The 20,540-nt window shown below is 40.2% G+C and overlaps 1 protein-coding gene across 4 annotated transcripts in view; it reads left to right on the forward strand.

The window, feature by feature from the left end:
* Positions 1–20,540, forward strand: part of APP (amyloid beta precursor protein) — a 272,685-nt gene that overhangs the window by 143,654 nt on the left and 108,491 nt on the right. For all 4 annotated transcript variants that reach the window (XM_023509699.1, XM_023509700.1, XM_023509703.1 and 1 more), the window contains exon 6: positions 7,404–7,600. In XM_023509699.1, the coding sequence (XP_023365467.1) occupies positions 7,404–7,600 (197 nt within the window). The remainder of the gene's footprint in view (positions 1–7,403; positions 7,601–20,540) is intronic.

The following is a 20,540-nucleotide window of genomic DNA, read 5'->3' on the forward strand; positions in this document are numbered from 1 at the left end:
TGTTTTGAGCACCTCTTCTGGGCCAGGTGCTAATCTAAGCATCGTGTCTGTGGCCTTTGTTTTGTTTTTCTCTCCTGTGGTGCCTCCTGTGGGTCTGGTGCTATTCTAAATGCTTTCTAAATATTAACCCACTTGTTCCTCCTCATACCCCTGTAAAGGTATAGCCTCTGTGAGTAGCCATTTCACACTTAAGGCTGCAGAGACACAGACAGGTTAAGTAACTTGCTCAAGGTCACAGAGTCAGGATTCAAATACTGACCCTGGAGTTCACACTTTTAACCAGTCTCAAAGCTGCAAAAGCTCTGCCTCCACGGAGCCTGCATCCTGCCTGCTGCGAAGGAGACCAGGAGCAGACATCAGTGCTATTTCTGCAGTATCTTGGTGTGTCCTTTGTTTGAAATCAGAACAAGACAGTCTCAGAGTCTTGCAATGCCCACCCCACCCCTAGTCCATGATCTGTGCTAGGAGTTCACAAACTTTCTATAAAGGGCCAGAGAGTAAAATATTTAAGATACTTTAGGCTTTACAGAACATGTATACTCTATGCCACATACTTTCTGGGTTTTTTTTCTTCTTCAACCCTTTTAAAAATGCAAAGACCATCTTTAGTGCACAAGCTGTGCAAGAACCGGTCCCAGCTGTAATTTTCCAACATCTGCTCAGTGCCCCTGCACACTGCCCTTCCTCAGCACTCTTTGTGTTGCTGGCTGATTCCCTTTCAGGCGCTCACATCCTTCTCTCTCCTGCTATGGGCTCTTTGCACAAGCTCTATTGGCTCTCCTGGTGGAGAGCTGCCTTTAGCCCCTGAACTTCGTTAACTCTGGGTATTCTCTGGGGCACATTTCAGTTATCTCTTCCTCATGGCTGCATCCCTGGACACCAGAAACCCCACTCTTTGGTGGCTCCTGGCCATTTGTAAGTGTTATCACAGCAGTAATTTTATGTTTATGCAGGTGATGTTGTCAGGATCTGTCCTTTGGTGTCTCCTGGCCATTTGTACTGCTGTACGTTATCACAGCAGTAATTTTATGTTTATGCAGGTGATGTTGTCAGGGTCTGTCCTTTGTTATTCACTCTGTGAGCAGTCTTGCTTTCCAATGTATCCCTGTCTCCCAGAACAATGTCTAAGCCTCTCTGCTTCTACTCTTAACCCCCTAAAATCCACTCTCCACCCAGCAGCCAGAGACACCATTAGAACCTAAATCTGATGGAGTCATGCCAGGTGCACATGATGGACGTGGCCTTACTGGGCGGGACGTGCCTGTCTCCATCACAGGACGTTATCTTCTTCCCTCCTTCACTGCTCCCTAAGCTCCCTGGCCTTTTGTTGGTGTTTTCTGTGAACTCAATAAGCTCTTCCTCATGCCACGGCCTTCCTACCCTTGTCTTCACCATCCACCAACCCCTCATTTTTTTAGTGCCTTGACTTCAGCATTCCTGGCCTCAGTTTGTAGAGCTCCTCCTTCTAATCATTCTGTTAGAAATGCCACTCCTGCCTGCCACACATGTCTACTGTAGTCACCTGTCAGCACCTTAGCCCCCTTTCCTTTCTCTATAGTACTTTCCAATAATTTCCTTCCTTATTTATTTGCTTATACAGATGCTGCAGGAATGCAGAAGCTTCATCTTTTCACCTGTGTACCCCTCGTGCCTGGAATAGTACAGGACTCAGTAAGAGTACAATTAATATTGTGGATTGAATGACCAGTAGTTGGCTTAGGCACTTAATAGAGTGATTCAGTGGCTGCATGAATGTCAGTGCGTTGCCACGTTCTAGCTCGTTATCAATCTATGCAAACCTCTTTCAACTCAAATACTTAACCATCTATTGACCAATGAAAAAATACCTACTACCCTGGTCTCTGCAGTTTAGCCTACCACTGTTAGAACTGAGTGCCCGTGTAAATAACTGCCATGGTCGAAATTCCTTACTATTCCTGATTGTGTCTGGTAGGGATACTCTTGCCTCATCCTCACACCCACCTTTCACACTCTCCCAGTTCAGAGACCTCTGGGTCACAAGAGTCACTTCTTTGAAATTCTAAAGCATTCACTCTGTACTATGGCTGTTACTCATACAGCAATTAGCATAGATTCTCTCATCTAGAATACATATTCATTAAATTTGTAAAAATGATGACATAGCCTAATTGCAGTTTAAGGCTGTGACCTACAATTTACCCTTAATTGCCTAAGTCATGAATTTTTGGTGTCTTAATCTTGTGGTTATCTTCCTAAAACTGGACTCCCTAACACGGGGTACCCGGGTAGGCTTGCGAACCCTCTTTGAGAAATGCCTATAGCTGCAATAACAGAAAACTCTGAAACCTTTTTACTGGACTATAATGGGCATAAAGAGAAGTCCTGGAAACACAGGTGATACAGCTTGCTGTATGTTCACAGCAGACCCCAGCCCAATGGCCGGCACCTGGACCGGAACACAGAGCCTTGTCCGTCCCCAGAATCCACTCTCTGGGTTCTCCCAGACTGGAGAATAGCTTGTTTTACCAGTTTATCTGAGTGGAATTAGAGGGAGTGTCCTCTCACGCTGGGCTTCTGATAGTTCCTTTAGGTGGGAGACAGTCTGGCTTGTTCTTGTTTTCCTCTTCCTCCCTTGGAATAGTCACCCAGAACAAAAGAGAATGAGCGTCTTTTCGTTTACATTTTCATTTCTGCAATTTCTGTTTTTCTGATGTAACAGCAGTAATTTCAGAAACTGCTTCCCTTTGGGACAAACTGCCATCCCCAGCCATTGTCCCTCCAGTGTAAAGACTCTGGCCCACTAAGAATGGAGGTGGAGGGAGCAGAACCATCTGTTTATCTTTTTGAAATTAACTTTTTTCTCTTTTCTTGACTCTGAAGTCTTTCTTTCTCCAGGTCCACACCTCGGGGTCTGAGCCTCTTCCTGTGGAGACTCGTCCCCCGCCCCCCCAGGCTCTTCCCTTTGCATTTGGGGACCGTCAGTGGTTACTTTCACTCTTCAGTCACCACTGCAGATGTTTACATCTCGTGATTGTCCATATTCACATGACTGTGGGACTCATAGCTATCTCTGTCACTTCCTGTCATTTGTTTGTCCTTTAACAGGAGGAAAAGAGTCGGTCTTAATGGAGACTATGAAAGAATAAATAAAGCTTATAAAAAATTTTGTTTACCTTTCTAAGACCTTGCTGTTGTAGAACAGTTTTATGTTCATAGAAACTGAGCAGAAGGTACAGAGATCGCATACACCCCAGGTCCCACACATGCACAGCCTACCTACCCGGCATCACCATCCCCAGGTCCATGTGTTACAGTCCAGGAACCTACACTGCCACCTTGTTGTCACACAAAGTCCTAGTTGGCATCAGGGTTGACTCTTGACATCGTCCCACATTTTATGGGTCTAGACAACTATATAATGACACGTATCCACCATTTTAGTCTCATACAAAGGATTTTTGCTACCCTCCCCCCAAATCCTCTGTGTTTGAGGACGTTCTGTTCTGTTCAACCCTCCTTTCACCTTAACCCCTGGCAGCCACCGACATTTTTGCTATCTGTATATAATTTTCCTACTTCCAGACTGTCTTATGGCTTTTCACATAATGTAAATGGTGAATTGTTTTGCATGACTTTAACAGAAGGAGATTAAAAGTTGTGCATGAATCAGAACCTCTCCCTGTCTAATAAGACCTCCTGGCAGCAACTGCTTATGGAATTATGGTCAGCCTTCGTGTAGAAGGAGGAGAGTCACCTTTGTGATGTTCTTTAGCCCTCACCAGAGTAAAATCTTGTATGCTGACACATAAAATTTTATCATCATTGGTGATTTATTTCCTCGTCGTAATGTCCCTTTGACATTAAGTTCGGACACTCCTGGGAGGGTCAGCATTTTCAGGGAGTTTCAGGGAGTTTTAAAAGCTATAAAAAGCCACATACTATAAATGGAAAGCCGTGAAGGGTAGTGAGTGTGGTGTGAGCCTTCCACCATTTACCAAGTGACGATTTCACTGAGAGTGGTTATTTGATTGTTTATAAGGAAGCCCTCATGATGTTCAGCTTCAGCGTCGACTGCTGAATTCTCAGCAGTTTCCACAAACTGCTCCTTCCTTCTGTGGGTTTTTACACTGTGATCAGCTTTCAAAACTCACAGAACAACTTTCTGGCACTTGAAGAAATAGTGGGAAAAATAAGTTTTTCCCTTTCCATGTTTCCAGCCTCTTCCTGAAAACTGCAATTAGAAGTGGGAATGCTGGCGCGTTTTGCCTTCTTTGGGAAGAGGCAACATCATGAGTATACAGCTGTGTGCTACTGTTTTAAATAGTGTCCAAAAGGATAATTGAATTCCTGGGCATCTGAATTTAATTCCAGAAATCAAAGCTATGATAATAAGAACTGGACCCCAGTTCTCGTAGGCCAAGTAATTTAATTCCTTAGCCAGTTGAACTATTATGTATCTCTGTTCCTTGTTATTATGCCAGTAAATTGCCTGGGCAGATGCGCTGATGGGTGGTGCCCATATAATTCACTCTTAGGGCTAGACACATCCCAGAATGCAGATTGTGTTAAACAGCTGTTTCCATAAGCATGTTTTCTGTCGGGAGCTATAACAGCAAAGGCTTGAGGAGGTACCTAAGGATGCCGAGGGCTGTGTTCTCACCACCCTACTTGTCACCCCAGAGCTGTCTTAGCCTGGATCATATGCTCAGACGTTGTCACTCCAGTTGTGGTTCCAGGCTGTGTGCACACTTCATGGTTTAAGGAAAATAGTAGTTTGATTTGATTTTTCTCCCTGGCTGCCCTAAATTTTCCGCTTAAATTGGAGAACAGTATGTCTATGATTTGACTGAATAAAGAAGTGATTTCAAACACGATAAATTAACTGATGACATGCACCAGGTCATCTTTGTTTCCCTCGTAGTACAACATTGAGACTATTGAAAACTGCAGATGGAATACCGGGTCAAGTTTAAAGCAGCTGAGCAACTGTCAAGTTTTACGATTCTTTTGGAATGTTGTCTCGAATAGTGGGCTTTTGTGTAGAAATTCAGGCATCAAAAATATCAATTATTCCACCTCATTCCTCTCTAAGCAGGTGAAGACTTGCGCCATCCGACTAGCAATGCCAGTGTTTTTCCTTCCTCCTTTCCGCTGTGTATTTCTTCATGGTCTTGCGGATATGTTAAAGGAACTGCTTGGGGTCTTCTCGGTGTTAACACATCATTTGTTAATGAATAAGTTATCATTAATCAGTTAGTCTGCTAATAAGTTTCTCTTTATTCTTTCGCCACATGCTTTCAACTTTTCCAGACGTGTTCATTTTTTATCCTTGCATCATATTTAATCAGAGTTCGATGTTCTACTTGGGGGTGACCCACATTTTTATAAAATTTTTATAAAAGTCCTTGACGCTGTCCTTGCATCCCATAGGATCACATTTAGGTGTTCCCTGGGGCCCATTCACATCTTCATAGGGCTTGTATGAAATGCCCTTCAGAGTCTGAATTAATCAGAGGATTTCTGCTAGCGCCGTGTTTATCTATGCGTATCTTTCCCTCTCACTGTCAGCAAAGTTGCTTGTGGCTGTCCTGTCAGACTTGGAACTTTGAGTGCCTTTCAGCTTTCTTGAGCTGAAAGACTTTGTCTGACTTTGTGTTGTCCTGGATCGTGGACTCTGACATGTCTGAGATCTGGTTTCCTGCACACTGCCGTGCTCACCCCATTCCAAGGCTTCACGTTGCACCTGGTGTGAATACCCCAGGTCCTCACCCCTGTCCCCCTCGATGATCTTCTCCTTGTTGGCCAGAGTCGGCTCTGGGGTGATAATTTTCCTCTGCTTTCTCTTTTATTCTGGGGACATTTCAATGTCAACATAGCAGTTGCTTCCAGTAGACCTGTGGCATCTGCTCTGATGGGTTGAGATCCTCTCTCTCACCGAGAGCTTTTTCCTACATTGGTTTTATGATCTGACAAGGGCATCTGTTTCTCCTGTCCAGCCAGCTGGTTTGCAGTGGACTATTACTACCTGACACTGACATTCTTACCTTCACTGATCTTCTTTCAAATGCTCTCAACTGTGCGTGCGTACATGATTTCCACAAGGATTTCTTAACAGGTCTTTTAAATTTTGTTCCAGACATGTCCTTTGCCATCCACATTTGCAGGTTTATTGGTTGCCATGGTATATCTGCATGTAGCTATTTAATGCCATAGTGTTATTTCTGATCGTCTTGTCAATTTCACTGACGTTACTGGTTGTCTCATGCCGTGGTTCTCAGGATTGTGTGGTTCAGTGGTTCTCAGAATCTTGTCTCCTGACCACCAGCATTAGTGTCACCTGAGATCTTGACGGAAATGCACGTTCTGTCTGGCTCATCTCAGACCCACTGATTCAGAAACTCTGGGGCTATGTAAGACACCATACAGGTGGTACTTGGTGACCTATGTTTTAATAAGACTCCTAGGTGATTCTGATCCTCCCTGAAATTTGAGAAGTGCCAAAATATTGATATTCTACAAAACATAAGCAATTTGCAAAAGTAGGGAGCTTGACTACATAGTTTCGTAGGCATCCTTGACCCCAGAGTATTACAGATTTATTTAAGCCAGTTCCCTCTCTTCGTCAACTTTAAACTGTCATTACCATTTTTGAACCAATTTCCCCTGACTCTTGAGTATCTGCCATGGTGCTGGTGTTTCGTGGTTGCCGCATCAACATCATGAGACAGAATCCCCGTAATACAGTAATCTCACTGTGGTATTTTCTGCTCCCTTTTAACAGACTATATTTTAGAGCAGCTTTTGATTTACAGAGAATTTGAACGGAAAGGGAGTTCTGCTCTACCCCTCTCACCTCCCTTGCCTTCCCCTATAGTCCCCCCCCACTATTAATGTTTTGCCTTCGTATAGTACAATTAATCTAGTATTGATACGTCATGATTTACCAGTGTTCCCACTTTATATTCAAGGTCACTTTTCATGGTGTACATTTTTGGATTTTGACAAATGGACAATGCCAGGTACATCCTGTTCCAGTGTCACACAAAATGGTGTCCCTTCCCTGAAAATCATCTGTGCCCCATGTCTTCATTCCTTCCTCCCTCCCCTGCATCCTTGGTTACACTGGTTTTTCTGCTATCTTCATAATTCGGCTTTGTCCAGAATGTCACATAATTGGAATGGTAGTCTACCCTTTTACACCTGTGTAAACTAAGAAGAGCTGTGCCCAGGGATAAGGAGCTCTGCAGACTTGCTGAGCTGGGATTCATACTTAGACCTGCTAGCTCGAAGCTTTGCGTGTGATCCTTTTTCTTCGATGTCACGTTCCCCCTCAAATTACCAAAATTCCTTGTAGGTGATTTTTTTGCTTTCCTGCAGTTTGCACAATGGACTATGTCTGTTATTTCCATTTTCTCTGACAGTGAGGACAAAGTTGTGGAAGTAGCGGAGGAGGAGGAAGTGGCTGATGTGGAGGAAGAAGTGGAAGATGACGAGGATGATGAGGATGGCGATGAGGTGGAGGAAGAGGCTGAGGAGCCCTATGAAGAGGCCACGGAGAGAACCACCAGCATTGCCACCACCACCACCACCACAGAGTCTGTGGAAGAGGTGGTTCGAGGTAATCCACCCTTTGCTTGGATCCTCCCCATCCCCTAAGGAAAAGAAAGCATAATTCCAGAGATTGAAATTTCTATACACCCTACCACTATTGCCTTCCCTACCCAAAACAAAACAAAACAAACCCTTTTTTTTTGGTCTTGTTACAAATACAGGGCTTCTTACGCTTCTTGAGATTGTTTTGGTTTAACAAGCAATCTAAGTTTCCAGTAACATAAATTCCTAATTGAACATTCTGTCTTGTACCTTGCGTGTGCTACTTGGAAAATCCCAAATTGTTCTACCTGATTCCACCAACCAGGAGTCATCCCATTGGACAAACACTGAGTTAGGTGACTCCTTGGAGTTCCCCAGCCCTGGGTGACTGGCCCTTGATTTTGTCTGCTGCCTCTTTGGCCAGCTAGACCACAAGCTCCCTGGGGCTAAGGACTGGATTTTACTCAGTGTCATACTGAATGCCTGGCTCACAGAAAGTTTTCAATAAATCTTAGTTGACTGAGTGAGTGGTTGAGGTTAGATTTCACAAAAGAAGGAGATGTGGTGAGTATTGTAGTATTTCATGCTATGCAGTTTAACTTAGACTATTTACGTTGCATCTAAATTATTGTATAGAGGAGTATGCCAGTGCCTTCTACAAGAAGATGATGGACTACTAATATCTCAAGCTTTCTTTTATTGTTGAATTAATGTTCCTGTTGAGAATATTGTGAACAAAATTAATTAAAACACTTTTTCATCTCCCTGAAGTAAAAGAGAACATTCAGTTTCTATTAGCCAAATGTAAGAACAACTAGTAAATTGTTGAATCAGGTTCCTTAAGGGGTATGTATTTGTTTTGCCGATAGTAAAAAATGTTTCTAGAACTAGATTGAATGAATATAGACTTATTGAATTTTAATGTATTGCAAATAATTTATAAATTTATCCATAAATGGTACAGTAGTATTGGGGTTTCTCTTAACTTTTTCTGAAGGTATAATGATTTCAGCTCTGTTGTTATGTTGGAATTTAAAATAGGCTACTTTCCACCTCAGATACATTCCTAATTATCATGGTCATATATTCTTCCTTTCTGGCATTTTTTGCCCCTTCATTGAAGTATAATGTACATAAGATTGACTTTAAGTATCCAACTCAGTGGCTTTCATACATTTACCAAATTGTGCAACCATCACCGTAATCCAATCATAGAACATTTTTACCACCCCAGTAAAATCCTTCAGACTCACTCACAGTTAATCCCTACACTCACCTCTAGCCCCAAGCAACAATTAATCTACTTTCTGTCTCTACAGAGTTAAAGAAATTAGGTTGAGACCAAAATATGGTCAGACCTTCAGTTTCACACGGGCAAGTATAGACATTAACGGAGGTGGATTAATCAAATATTAATTCAGGACCTACTAAGTATGGCAGATGTTTCTAGGAGACAATGAAGAGATTTTGTTTTGGCAGCATTGTTGTTGGGGTAAATAAGGAGTGACATAATTGATGCGGTGTAAGAGACCACCACATAAATGTATGCCCATGTTCCAGACGAAGACAGCAGTCTCTTGAGATAAAGTGATCTTTTTATCTTCTCTCTTAGTCCAGTTCTTATAGGTTTTACATGTAGCATTATTAGATATTAAGACAGAACACAGCAGGACACATACATGTTACAGCCTTTTCTACAGAATGGCAAAGGCAATTATAAGAAATTTTTTTTTAATCTCCAAGGTAGAGGTAAAAAAGAAACTAACCTTAAGAAATAAAGATGAATAATTTTGATGGCACTAAGAGCAATAAAAATGACCTTCTAAAAGCAAATACCTGCTCAATTAGAGGTACCAGTTGTTAATGCCAGAACTAGATGAACCTTTAATGGGAATCCATCAATTCCATCTCAGACTCCTCAGTGGGCAAAAGCAATAATTGAGACAAGTCTTTATGGGAAAGGGGGCTGAACAGAAACATGTTATTGTATGTTGTGTGCTTGTAAGGTAGTTTTCTGTATTCCTATAGAAGTAGGAGTTTTTGATGGTAGCAATCAAGAGATCAGATCCAGAGAGCCCTTCCCCTCCCCCTCACTGGGATAGAAGGTGAGTTGCGGTTCTTCCCTAATTGAGAAATGAGGACAATGTCATAGCTGGTTGCTCACTTTGTAAAACTCTCATTATAAGTAGTTTGTTTCTGTGCTGAGGTGACTTGCGAAGAAGAGATGCTGAAGGGAGGGTCAGTGTTAATGTTTCAGCACCCGAAAAAATGTGATTCACAGCCATCCTTACAAAGAAAATGGTTTCATCACCTCCGCATATTGCTACTAATACCATTCCTTAATGGGCTTTGTAAAAAACTCAATACTTTTCTGATCAGTCAACATTTGAAAGAAATAGAGGGAAGAAAATAGATGACATTTTAGCATGGTCATGAAATTTTCTGCCACGTTGTGTTAGAATCGATGGTCCCCGAGTGAGAGGTGTCTGTTCTCAGTTACTGATCCCAGAGGGAAGAGATCTCGTCCGATAGTGAGTACACTGTTGCAAATCTACCTGGCTTTGGGGCTTATCGTGTTTGGCTTTGCTTGTCTTTGGTACTTCAGAAACATTTAACATATCAATGTGGTGACATAAGTCGCTACCAATTTAAGTAAACCAATAGTATGTTTAGACACGTGCTGCTGCTTTGAGAAGGGATGACACTTCATAAAACCATGATGTCAGTAATTTCTGATTGAGCCATCAATTCTAAACTCTGATTAAACATGGGTATTGAATAAATGACATAATTTTGTATTTAATATAGCAAATTTTGCCTGTCCAGCGTATATTTTTTTCCTTATGTTCATTTATGAAGCAAATACTCATTGTGCCCTTGCTAACTGCTGACCCTTTTGGTACTGTGGAAGGTGTCATGGGGCGCAGAGCAGAAGTGGTTTCCCCTGCTGGACAATTGGGCGGATCCCAGGTGAAATTTTTCATTGCAGATACAAGTTTTCAGGATCACCATTTCCTTTGCCCTTTTCTGGCAGTGACTCTGTCTTTTAGGCTTTGTAAATGTGCTGTTAAGTGGAAATTATACTCGCCCATTTAAAGCCAAGAGAACAAAAGGCCTAGCGAATTTTTTTTTTTAATTGCCCATAGACATAACGGGTAAGTGGTAAAACCAGCATTTAGACCCAGATTTGCCAGGATACTTCTGCTACACTCATGTCATAATTATACTTTTATTATACTTTTCTTTGTAAATACACACTAATTCATTTTTCATTCATTTTAACCCATGCTCCGTCTGTAAATTCCTTGGCTGTAGTGTAAGTTTATGTTCAGTTCACTATTATTTCATACAGTACATTTCTGAAATTTTAGCATTCCTATTTATGTCTTTTGGTTTATTTCTTTTGTTTTGTTTTGAGACAGGGCCTCACGCTGTCACCCTCACCTCAGGCTAGGGTGCAGTGGCACCAGCATTACTCACTACAACCTCAAACTCTTGAACTGAACTGATCTTCCCACCCCAGCCTCCCCAATTCTGGCACTACAGACCCATGCCACGGCACTGGACTAATTTTTCTATTTTTTGTAGAGACAGTGGGTCTCACTCTTGCTTAGGCTAGGATTATTAAATTGAAGCAATGGTCAGGGATCTGCAAATAATAATAATGATCTGTGGTCAACAGACTATAGTCCTGGGGCCAAAAATGGCCTAGTCCCTGTTTTCTTAGGCTTGTGTTATGGTGCACCCAATCCCGCCTGTTTCTATATCGTCTATAACTTAAAGCAAAGTTGAACAATTGCAAAAGAGACCATGTGGCCCATGAAACTGAAAATATTTGCTATCTTATCTTTATAGAAGTTTGCTAATCCGTGATGTTGACTGTAGGGCATTACTATGAAGTTCTTTATATTTCAGACATGACCACCTCACATTAATTTCTTTAAGGTAGTTTTCTTATAGCTAAAGGCAGATTAGTATAGTGTTTTTTTTTTTTCAATTTTTGGCCAGGGCTGGGTTTGAACCCACCACCTCTGGTATATGGGGCTGGCGCCCTACTCCTTTGAACCATAGGTGCCTATACGAGAGAATTTTTAATAATTTTATGGCCTTGGCCCAGTTAAGTAACCTATTTTTCATGCCTGCAGTATAAATGGTAATGTTACCTTGCCTGTTTTTCATGAGAATGACTTTAAATCATCTCTAGAAGCACTTACCACAATTCCTGGTAAGCATCTAATGTGTTTTAGAAGCACAGGCTGCCCAGACCTGAATCTTCTCTCTACAGCCTACTGACAGTGTCCATTTGTATAAATGAGATAACCTTTAATCTTCATTGCTTCTTTTGTAAAATGAGGATTAATAATACCCAGCTACCATTTAACTATTCTGTAAGGATTAAATTAAGGAAGTCATGGGGAACACTTAGCACAGTTTTTGGTATACTCTCTTAGTTGTGGTTGTAATCACCATTCCTATCCTCCAGTGTATTCCAAGTAGAAAACTTTTGTTTACTACTTATCAGGCATGCCAAAGGCAAGCATACACATTGACATTTATTTTTTTTTTCTTTTATTTATTTCTTTATTTTTTTCTTTTTTTTTTTTTTGAGATGGAGCCTCAAGCTGTCCCCCGGGGTACAGTGCCGTGGCATCACTCACAGCAATCTCCAACTCCTGGGCTCAAGCGAGTCTCCTGCCTCTGCCTCCCAAGTAGCTGGGACCACAGGCGCCCGCCACAACGCCTGGTTATTTTATTATTATTTTTTTTTTTTTTGGTTGCAGCCATCATTGTTGTTTGGCGGGCCTGGGCTGGATTCGAACCTGCCACCTTAGATGTATGTGGCTGGCACCTTAGCCACTTGAGCCACAGGCGCCGAGCCTCTTTATTTTTTTCTTTTTGCAGTTTTGGCCGGGGCCAGGCTTGAACCCGCCACCCCACATATATGGGGCCGGTGCCTTACTCCTTGAGCTACAGGCGCTACCCCCTTGACTTTTAATTTTATAAAAAGCATAAATGTGACCTAGCCTTATCTCTTGATATAATACAGATGATTCTTAATTTTTTAAATTATTACAGGTATATAATATTGTATATCTTTATAGGGTACATGTCACGTTTCGATACAATCATACAATGCAATTTAATTAAATTAGGGTAATTGGGGTATCCATCACCTGTGGTATTTATCATTTCTTTGTGTTAAGAGCATTACAACTCTACTCATTTAGTTGTTTTTAATAGAACTGATGTTTGTAGATAATATTACATTATGATAAAAATCAGCTTAAACTCTGTTTCTTACTTTAAATGTTTTAGTGAGTATATATTGTATATTGCAGTTAAATTTTATGTCCAGCTAAAAAATTGAACAGGAGGTTATTAAATGTCACTGCATTTTAAGATAGAGTTCCATTTCTTGTGTGTATTTTAAACCTCACGGAAGTTCTATTAAATGGACCGAGGCACTGATACAGGTGGCTCATTTGCCATCTCAGAGGATGATGAAAGCTAAAAATGTTTGATCTGAATGTTACTTGCCTTGGGTTAAGTGACTGGCCTTGGCAGAATTAAAGGATTGTTCTCTTGGTGACCATTAATCTGGGAGAAGCACCATTTGATTTATGGCCAGGCATTTCACCACCATCAACAAAACATTCAAGGCACTGATCGACCACTGCATTGGCTGCTGGGGGCACAGGGATATGAATAAGGTGGCTTGCTCAGGTGGCTTCTAGCCTTATCTGCACAGTCCTTGAGAGGGATGAGTCTCTCGGCCTTGGCTAGGAAGGAAGTTTGGCAGCTGGAAGGAAGGGAAGTGCTCAGCTTGGCACGGAGGTTTTCACCTACCGCATTGTGGAGAAGTTGGCACTGGGTGGTAACAGAAGAACGGGGCTTACCACGTGATAAAACACCAACTAGAATGAATCCAATATGTGTTTTAAATAAATCAGAGTAGCTTGTATTGATCTCAAGAGTGAAGGAACAAACCTTAGCTTGAATTCTCATGGCACTTACAAGGTTGCTTATAATTCGCCAAAAGGATTCTTGTGTATCATCCGTATTTAACTTTTCACACAATATTTGGGGTAAACTGTGAGTTTGACTTGTTGTGAAGCTGCCCAAAAATGAAAATAAAGTTCCAGGGAGTTTGAGAACAGGTCAAAGGGACAGTGGCTCCTCCTTTTACAACAGTGATCCTCAACCTTCCTAATGCTGTGGCCCTTTAATACAGTTCCTGTGGGTCGCGATCCACAGGTTGAGAACCGCTGTTTTAGAGCAAGCCTTGGGCTATTCCTCTTTGTTTTGATTTGTTTGTTTGATTTAGTATTATTATTATTATTACGTCTTGTTCTGTTGCCCAGGCTGGAGCACAGTGGCAAGATCATAGCTCTGTGTATCCTTAAAGAGCTGGGTTCAAGTGATCCCCCTGCCTCAACCACCAAGTAGTTGGAATTACAGTGTGCACCACCAGTCCTGGCTGGTTTTTTAAAAATCATTTGTAGAGGCAAATTCCTGCTGTGTTGCCCAGGTAGTCTTGGACTCCTGGCCTCCCACATTCCTCTCCTCTCAGCCCTTCACAGTGGTGGGATTACAGAGGCTGTACCTAGTCTTCCTCCATGTTTCAATTAGGGGAATGGTATTGAATTCTGCCCCTAGATAAGGTTGTAGTACATTTGCTAATGAGTTGAGAGAAACAGTGTCAGCAGTAACCATGGATGTGGCAGGTGGCAGCCCATTATTAATATTTAGTGCCCAGTAGCATGGCAGCCACTGATTTCGAGTTGTTTGATACACCTTTTTTTAATTAAATCATAACTGTACATTGATGCATTTATGGGGTTCAGTGTACTGGTTTGATACACAATGTGAAATGCTTACACTGAACTGATTAACACATCCATCACAATTATACTCTTTTCTTAATAGTTTTGAAACGTAGCATCGCATCTTGCACACTATGCAGCCATAAAAAAGGATGGAGACTTCACATCTTTTATGTTTACCTGGATGGAGCTGGAACATATTCTTCTTAGTAAAGTATCTCAAGAATGGGGGAAAAGTACCCAATGTACTCAGTACTACTATGAAATCAATATATAATCAACTACACAGTCATACAAATGATAAAATGTAACTATAATCCAGAAAGTAGAAGGGAAGAGGAGAGAGAACATGGGGGGGGGGAGGAGGGAGGGTATTTGGGGGGACCTCACCTAATGTGATACCCGCTTTTATTAAGGCAGAGAGAAGCAGGGCACTCTGTCACTCCATGTAGTTCAGTGGTCTCAATCCAGAAAGCCCCCTCTGATCCTTGTGTTGCTTAAAATCTGAGAATAAGGAGGACGAGACCCGTATAGACACACATGTGTGCCTGCACATACACGGTACATCATTTTCTGTTTTAACCATTTTATTGAGATATAATTTGCACACCATAAAATATAGAATTCAGTAGTTAAATATCTTCACAAAAATCTGTATTGACGTTTGGAAAATACATTTTGAACTTGGTTTTGCTTGCAGTTTCACATGGCCGATGGTGCTTTGTTATTTTTTCACCTTTCATTTCTACACTGTTTTTCTTAAGTTTCTTTAATTCAGTATTAGACTAATAGACGTAATCAGCTAAAGGTAATTTTAATGAAATTATATCTAAACTTTTTAAGTGAAAAATATTTTCTCTCCAACTTAATTAAAAGCTGTAAACCAAGAGAAATGCTAGTCTTTCTCGTGTTTTTCTTCAAATCAGTTGCTTTTTAGAAAATTACGCAGATGCCTCAGGTACGACAATTATACATCTGTCCAACTTACAAGTTTGCAATCAAGAAAAAAAATCTAAAAAAAGAAATCCAGCAAATTAGAGAAGGGTACCTTTAAATATGTATACATTTTCATGGGCACACCTTGTTAGCTAATTCATATGTCTGATTGGTAGAGGCCTGGATTCCTTGGCCAGGTAACAAAGCTCTGGGTTTTAATGGAAAGCTTTTGTTCTCCTGCAGAAAAATGAGTTGTTTCTGGAGTTTTTAAAAGTGGATTATAGCTGAAACATCTGCTTCTCCAAGCTTGGACCTTTTTGCCCTTTTGAAAATTTGTCTTTGGTTTCCAGCCACCCCTTCCAATGTGTCTGACCTTTGTGATTTGGTTGGAAGAGTGAAAAGTCAAGGGCAGGCGGGACTGAATGAATCTCCTCTAAAAATGATGTTTAGAAAAGCCCTTCAAGGAAGGCGCCTGTGGCTCAAAGGAGTAGGGCCGCTGGCCCCATATGCTGGAGGTGGAGGTTTCAAACCCAGCCTTGGCCAAAAACTGCAAAAAAAAAAAAAAAAAAAAGAAAAGCCCTTCAGCCTTCAAGGTGGCAGCCTACATTTTAAAAATAAAAGAACTCTCTCCTAAGGTAAAAAAGGTGTTTAAGGCAGGAGAATTGGTCAAGGTGGGCACGATGTTTAGTTTATAATGGTAAGACTGAGCAGGAGTTTTAACTATGAGAGTTAGGGTTATCTCTTTTTTGAATTTGTTTGTGTTCTTCTTTCATATAATTCCTGAGACAGAACATGGATGGCAACTTCATGTTACTTGCATGTGGCTTTTTGGTTCTCGGTGTTTCATGGTAACAGCAAAGAGAGGTCTTCTTGGCCAGTTCTCATGATTCTGTCTATTTTGAAGATGTACTAGCTTTTGTTACCCAGAAATGCTGAGGGTTTGGTGACTGCAGCACAGTAACTTTGATGGGCAAACTTACTGAAATTCAATACGAACCCTGGGCTTTGGATTTGCCTGGGCTGCGGGGGTATTTCTCAGCCTCAGCACTATTTATGTGATGGACCAGATAATTGTTTGTGCTGGGGGATTTTTCTGCAGGATGTTTAACAGCATCCCAGGCCTCTACCCACTACTAGATGCTAGTAGTTTTGATGACCAAAATTATCCCCGGGGAGGTGCCTACAATAGTGTTTTCCAACCTTTTTCTTTCTTTTTTTTTTTTTTTAATCTCACGGCACACTTAAATCTATAGTTAAATGTCTACAGCAAACTTAAATCATGTTGATCAAAAAAGGAATAAAAAAGAGCAGTGGCTTACACCTGTAATCCTAGCACTCTGGAATGCCAAGGCTGGTGCATTGTTTGAGCTGAAGAGTCCAAGACCAGCCGGAGCCAGAGCAAGACCCCATCAATACTAAAAATAGAAAACTTAACCAGGCACTGTGGCAGGCACCTGTGGTCCCACCTACTTGAGAGGCTGAGGCAAGAGAATCACTTGAGCCCAAGAGTCTGTGGTTGCTGTGAGCCATGACACTCTACCCAGGGCGACTGAGTAATATTCTGTCTCAAAAACACAAACACAAAAACAAACGAACAAAACATAAATACATTTAACAGTGCTTTAAACTTCTTTCAAAAATAATTTAATTCATGATCTTTATTAAGTTTCTTGGCACACCTAAGATCCTCTCACGGCACACCAGTGAAATTCACTGCTCTAAGCGATAGAATCTCTCTAGTTGCAAAACACTGCTCTGTGGTTGTTGAGATCTGCCGTGATGACCGCTTTGCATACGTGCACAGAGTAACAGGAAGCACTGTCTCATCTTAATCTCAGCTCTACATTGTAGGTTTTGCACATTGCAAATTTTGTTTGGACAAAAATAAGTAAAATAAATATGCTGAAATATATAAGTACACATTTAATAAGGTAAAAACAGGGGCTTGATGAGATGTGTTATATAGTCTCATAGCTTTATTTAGAGACTGAAAATAACATATAATGTCGACTTGAGCACACATATTTACCACATAGACGGTGAGAGCTGGAGGTAAACTGTCTACCTGATTTCACCTTATTTCTCCAAAAGAAATTCACTTTCCTCTAGTACATTGTTAGAAAAATAGCAAATAGAGGCTAGCATCCATATTGTGACAAGGGACACTGCTGTTCTCAGCTGGAGCCTACAGCTTCTCTCCTGCTGGTGGTTGTGACAGGAAGCCAGTTACCCTGGAGAGGTGGACACATTCAGTCTCCCCCAGAAGAGGACAGGAATAGCAAAAGCTCCCTTCCAACCTCTGACCTATATCTAGGATTAGCTTTTTTTTTTTTTTTTGGCAAGAACAGAGATGCCATCAAGTCCTTTATTTACAGAAAAGTGGTATAACAGAGTATATTCTAAGCTCCTGATTTCATCTCAGTTTTCTTCATTTTTTTTTAAGTAAAAAGAAAAATTATGCTGTTTCTAATGTTCTGGCATATGTTATAGGGATGATATCACTGGACTTCACTTTTCTGAGAAGTCTGATGGTTTTATAGACAACATGAGTAAGGGATTATTATCTTGGTATTGGATTTAAGGCACAAGGGTTAAAGCTGTATCAGTGTTGTTTAAGAGAAGACAGAACGTCAGATGAAAATAAATAAGTATAGATAATTTGTTCCCATTAAGTTTTCGAGATGTTATATTCTAGTCTTTAGACTCTACTGATTTATGTTTTATCCCTCTTTTTGCAAATATATGTCGACTCTTTTTTTTAACAAGTCAAAACCAATGCCACTGTTTTTACTAATTGTTCTCCTCTGGTCCCTTTGGAAAGCCATTGAATCTTTTGTCTCTAGTTTTGATATTTCAACTGCAGTTAAAAGACGTTGTTGATCATGTTTCCCAAACTTGAATATCTGTTCAAGTCACCCAAGGCTCTTGCTAAACATAAATTCTGAGTCTGTGGATCTAAAGTAGAGCTTGAGTCACCAGAGATATGGACCCTGCTGGTCTGTGGACTGTACTTGGAGTTGTAAACTTCAGTAGCATCTCCTGCCCTCTATACTGGGTAGATTTGGGGCATATGGACAGGAAGTAAGAGAGTGTAAAGGAAAGCCACGGTTGTATATAGCGTGATTGTTCTTAATGTATTAGCATATGTCAGCAAATGAGAGAGAATCCTGAGGTGTCTGTTTAATTTTTTTTTTTAAATTAAAACCCAAGAGCAAGGAAATTCAAAACTTCTCACAATCTCCCTACATATATAATTGCTGCAGTTTCACCTGTGCCCCTCTCATTGCTGTGGTCGTATAGCCAACTCCTGTGAAAGCTAATTATTGCAGTATTGAAGAATTTTGTGAGCCACAACTCTTGGTAGCTTATGGTACCAGTCGTGGGAGTATTTGCACCATGGAAACTGCCAAGCAGCATCACTCAGAAGGCTCTATTATTTGTTTTTCTGGAGAAAGCTAATTTTCCAGGATATTCCTGCCTCTTTTCAGTAAGAAAAATCACGTTCTTTTATTTTTTACCCACAAGACATGGTATCTTATTCAGAGTTTCAGACTTCTTGTTAATACCGTGTTGTACTTCAGACTAAATACACAGATCCGTGGACAACAAGGTTATTCCCATAACAAGAAGGAAACAAAGGCTAAGAAAAAGATCATAGTGGTACCCTTTTCTGAATGATCCCTAACAACACCAACATGGGAATACTGAGGAGTCTAAATACTTTGCAAGTAAATCTCCTTCCGGTGGCATTTTATAAATAATCTTTCATCATGAAGAGATATGAGAATTGGGTCAGGTATAATTAGAATGACAGCTGTATTGGCGAGCCTTGGAGAATTAACACAATTCAGTAAAAAGGCTAGCCAACTGCAGAGATCTTCTGGAGACTTCCGTGACAAATTAGCGCCCATCATCTCGTTTCATTACCATGCACAGCTGTTTACATCACTTCTTTATATTTCAATCCATATTTGGAGCTTAAGTGAGATTTCTCATAAGACTTCCGTTCAAGCTCGCTTGCCTGATTTGACATGCTTCTATTTAGTGAAATATGATCAGATTAGTAGGTCATAAATACTTGATCATTTATTGCTCTGATCAGAGCTTTCTAGACGTGTTTTTTGATGACTGCTTGCACTTGATAAATGCTCTTTCCAATGAAAATTATTACACACAATTCTAGCACTGGGAAAAACTCATTCTTAAAAAGCAACCACTTTTCTAGTATTTTGACTTTTAAATTTTTTCATCTATAAGAATTAAACACAAAGGTATCTACTTATTTCTTCAACAAGTTTGGTTCTAATAACTTAGGCTCATAAAGTATCACCATGTAGTAACATTTAGAATTGACAGCAATAACTTAATCAGGCTAAAAATGTGAATTTGTTTTGACGTGCATTAAGGCTAGACCTTTTCTTTATTAATGATTGAATGACAGATAAATCAAAATTCATTTGAAATAATGGAGATAAGTATATTTCATGGATTTCAATACTTATTATCCTTGTTGTCATTTTATTTCACTATTATTTGAAGCAGGTAATTTGTTGCAAAGACAAACTATATTTGTTATCACATATTTGTCCTTTTTATTCTACTTGAAAATTGGAGAAAAGGAGTATAAGATATAATTTTTAACTCAAGGAGAAGATATATATCTGTTCTATATGTGGAATTTAGTTGAGCATATATTCTTTTAGAAAACAGAGAAAATTATGCTACATAGTGTTTGGGGGTTTTATACAACTTCAGAATATATAGTTCATAGTTCTCTTTTTATAAGACAGTGATTCTCAACCTGTGGGTTGTGACCCTTTGTAACAATGAAAATACATTGTGGCATTAGGAAGGTTGGGAACCACCGAATTATAAGAAGTTTATTTAGTTTGATTATTAAAGTGGTTGCCTTCTCAAAATTTCTAAATTCAAAACTCACCCATTACATGCAATACAACTTTATTTCACAAAGGCTGAGAATAATAGAAACTCAATTAATAAAAATGAAATTATAATTAAAAGTTTAACATTCTAGAATTTATCTTCAATGCTGTATTTAAAGCCAAATATTTACTAATCTGTTAACTTTGCTTTGTAAAAGTCATTAGAATTATCATTGAAAGTGATTTCTTGATTTCAATTATCATTGAAAGAGATTTTCTCCCTATTCCAACTATCATAACTATCTTCATGCTGGATTTGTTT

This window comes from Otolemur garnettii, unplaced genomic scaffold (assembly GCF_000181295.1).
Source record: "Otolemur garnettii isolate 467f Iridium unplaced genomic scaffold, OtoGar3 scaffold00009, whole genome shotgun sequence".
Taxonomy (NCBI): domain Eukaryota; kingdom Metazoa; phylum Chordata; class Mammalia; order Primates; family Galagidae; genus Otolemur; species Otolemur garnettii.